The sequence below is a fragment of the Atheta coriaria genome, unplaced genomic scaffold (assembly GCF_025399875.1).
Source record: "Atheta coriaria isolate IRGN ID8LTWV9N9 unplaced genomic scaffold, Caltech_Dcor_3.1 hic_scaffold_3_pilon, whole genome shotgun sequence".
NCBI lineage: Eukaryota > Metazoa > Arthropoda > Insecta > Coleoptera > Staphylinidae > Dalotia > Dalotia coriaria.
In genome coordinates, this window is record NW_027045445.1 from 6,910,570 (window position 1) to 6,913,515 (window position 2,946).

Below are 2,946 nucleotides of genomic sequence, written 5' to 3' on the forward strand. Positions count from 1 at the left end.
TGCTTTTCTTTAGCTACTTTGGCAGTTTTAGCCTTTTCGATAGATTCTTGTAGCTCGGCTCTGTATGGAGACTCTGTCAGTATGGCTGTCTTTCCACGTTTTCTGTTACTTACTCTAATCTGGCCTTGCTTGACTCTGGGAATTGGCATTATGTCAGTAGGTGAGGCGCAAGGAAAGTCACTTGGTTTATTGTTTTTTGCAGCTGGCTCAACTACAGCAGTGGTCACGCCAGTGGAGGTAGTTGGTGAAATACAAACGAATAGATTTGAGTCTCTTTGAGTTGACTTAGAACATCCAGGACGTGGCGACAACGGAACTGCTTGATTATCTGTCAAGTTTTCATTTTCAGTCTCCATGGTTACACAAGCTAATGTAGTTTCGGCTATATCTTCACTTTGTAAGGACTCTTTGCTTGTAGAAGGTAATACAGTATGGATAACGGCGGGGTTTAATTCTATAACAGTTGGCATCGATTGAAGGAAATCAGCATCCGTAAAAATATTTGCATCTAGGGGCCAGTTTTCTCGAAGCCATTAATAGCTGTTCTTAAATTTGTAGAACGCAGAACGCTTGCCCAAACAATTTTGCTATTTCGAACATAGTGTCTACTTTGCCCGGATTTAAACGTAGCCACTTTCTTACTTCATCTTCGTAATGTTTGCTTAATGGTTTCATAGCTGATACATCCAGAGGCTGGAGTCTATGAGTGCAGTGCGGCGGGAAGCATAGAATTATTATACCATTCTCTCGCGGAGCATCAATAACTTGGATGTTTTTAGTATGCGAAGAATGTCCATCAACTAGCAAAAGGACTGGCTTGTCTTTCTTAGCATTTGAGAATTCTATGAACTTGACAAACCACCTCATAAAAATCTCGGTCGTCATCCACCCCGATTCATTGTTTTCTGCCCAACCACCTGGAGGTAAGCCAACTTCAAATTCCCTTTGCTTTCGTTTTCTAGGAAATACTAGCATGGGAGGCATGAAACATCCGCTAGCTGAGATACACATCTCTACAGTAACCGTAGTACCTCGTTCGGCAGATGTTAAAGCGGCAACCTGTCGTTGTCCTTTTGTAGCAATAACTTTAGACAGTTGCTTTGGGTTAACTGTTATACCCGTTTCGTCACTGTTAAATATCCTTTCAGCGCTAAGTTGATGCTCGTCAATTATTTTTGTCAGTAGGTCGAAAAATTCTTTTACTACCACCTTATTAAAGCCTCTTGCGCGAGCACCTGATGTTGCTTCCGGCTTTCGTAAGCTAAGATCTTGATGACGCTTCATAACATTTTTAGCCCAATCTTCTCCAGCCTTTCCATCTTTGAACGGATGATCCAATTTGTTCTTTATCGCAAGTTCATATGCGAGTTCTCTCAGTTCTTTTAAAGTGATTCCAAAAAGTCTCTTTTGTATATCTTTCAAATAGTTAACCAATTCAGCTTCTTGCGAAGCTGAAAAGACCAATTTATATTTGCCTGCGGTTTTTTCGACAAAAGATTGTTCATTGTTCTTTTTCTTCTTAACATATCTTTCCAAAGTGCTTGAAGGCACTTTATAATAAACGGATGCCTTTTTATAACCCATTTGTCCATTAACAACAGCTTGCACAGCTAATTCCATTGACTCGCTGGACCACATCTGCCTCTCCGTTTTTCGTACGTAGGTACGCACCATCTTCAAAAAAAGAGGCAACAAATAACACATGGCATTTAGAATATCCAATTTACCTACACAGACGTACACACACACAGAAAAACAAATCAGTAAATTAACTATCAAGAAAATATTTCGTGGGGCGGAATAGGGTAGTACCCCATTCTGCCTCACCCCGTTCTGCCCCATGCAAACACTGGACGAATTAAAAATTTTTAGTCCGCCATTTTAATTTCTCCGAAAATTAACTTGTGTCTTAACTTATACCAAAAATATACCCGAATGTTAGAAGAAATAATGAAAACGGAATCTTAATAAACTTATGAAACTCACCTCTGATCACTGTTTGCTGATTTTACAAAATGCCACCACTTTTCGTCGATATGTTAAAAATACGGACTTGGCGCGAAGCAGCTATACGCACATCTGTACCAAAGAAGAGCTAGCGGCCCACTGACGAACAAAACTAGTCCCTCTGAATGCAGCACAAAGTATTAAATGATTTACGAAGGTCATCCCGTTCCGCCCCGGTACCCCGTTCCGCCCCGGTCAACCCTACATATTTAAGTTATTTACTGCCATTCGGGTTAAAAGTCATAAATATGAAGTGTTTTTCGTTATCGCTTTTAGCGTTTGTCAGTTTTGCGTTTAATTCTTTAATTCGCTTTAGCATCTTGCTCACGTCAATCATGGAGTGGAGCTTATCGAGTTCTGCCATTAATTCACTGAATTCGTCAGCTCTGATGTTGCTTTCTGTTACTACTTGTCTAGGTGGTAGTAATTCATTGAGGAGTTTTACGTTGTTCATATTTGAGTTCTCTGAAGTAGAGGCGATTTTAATGCTGGATTTCAGTCGCTTGGAGGCAATGTCATCTTCTATAGCATCCATAGTAACTTTCAGAAGCCGTTGGCCATGATTTGGCTGCACCTTTTCGTTAATGTTTCTTCCCTTTTGGCTTTTATTTTCACAGTCACACTTAAGTGCACACTGAATTGTTCGGGCGTCGACAAGCGACGATGTACACGGCACGGAGCACCAACTCCTGTAAATTTGCTAAAAATTTCACAGCCAAATTTGTTATTAAATATCTATGTTAATACTATGCTAGCACGCAACGGCCATACTACGTTGAATATACCGGTTCTCGTCCGATCACCATTTTCATTTAAAAACTCTGTATTTACAAAAACATAAAACATATATACGAGTACAACCAGAAACTGGTGGATATTACAATATTTGTCATTCAGAGTTTGTTTCCTAATACATAATTATGTTTACACAGACTGTTT

General features: G+C 39.8%; 1 protein-coding gene across 1 annotated transcript; it reads right to left on the reverse strand.

Annotated features, from left to right (window-relative positions):
* Positions 1-521: 521 nt before the first annotated feature.
* LOC135804392 (uncharacterized) lies at positions 522-2,109 on the reverse strand. The gene is made up of 2 exons (XM_065318259.1): positions 1,987-2,109; positions 522-1,674 (listed from the first exon to the last, which is right to left on the reverse strand). The coding sequence occupies exon 2, from the start codon at positions 1,672-1,674 to the stop codon at positions 547-549; it is 1,128 nt and encodes a 375-aa protein (XP_065174331.1). The 5' UTR covers positions 1,987-2,109; the 3' UTR covers positions 522-546.
* Positions 2,110-2,946: the final 837 nt, after the last annotated feature.

Coding starts and splice junctions, on each gene's coding strand:
- LOC135804392 (XM_065318259.1), bottom strand. CDS start 1,674: ATGGTGCGTACCTACGTACGAAAAACGGAGAGGCAGATGTGGTCCAGC.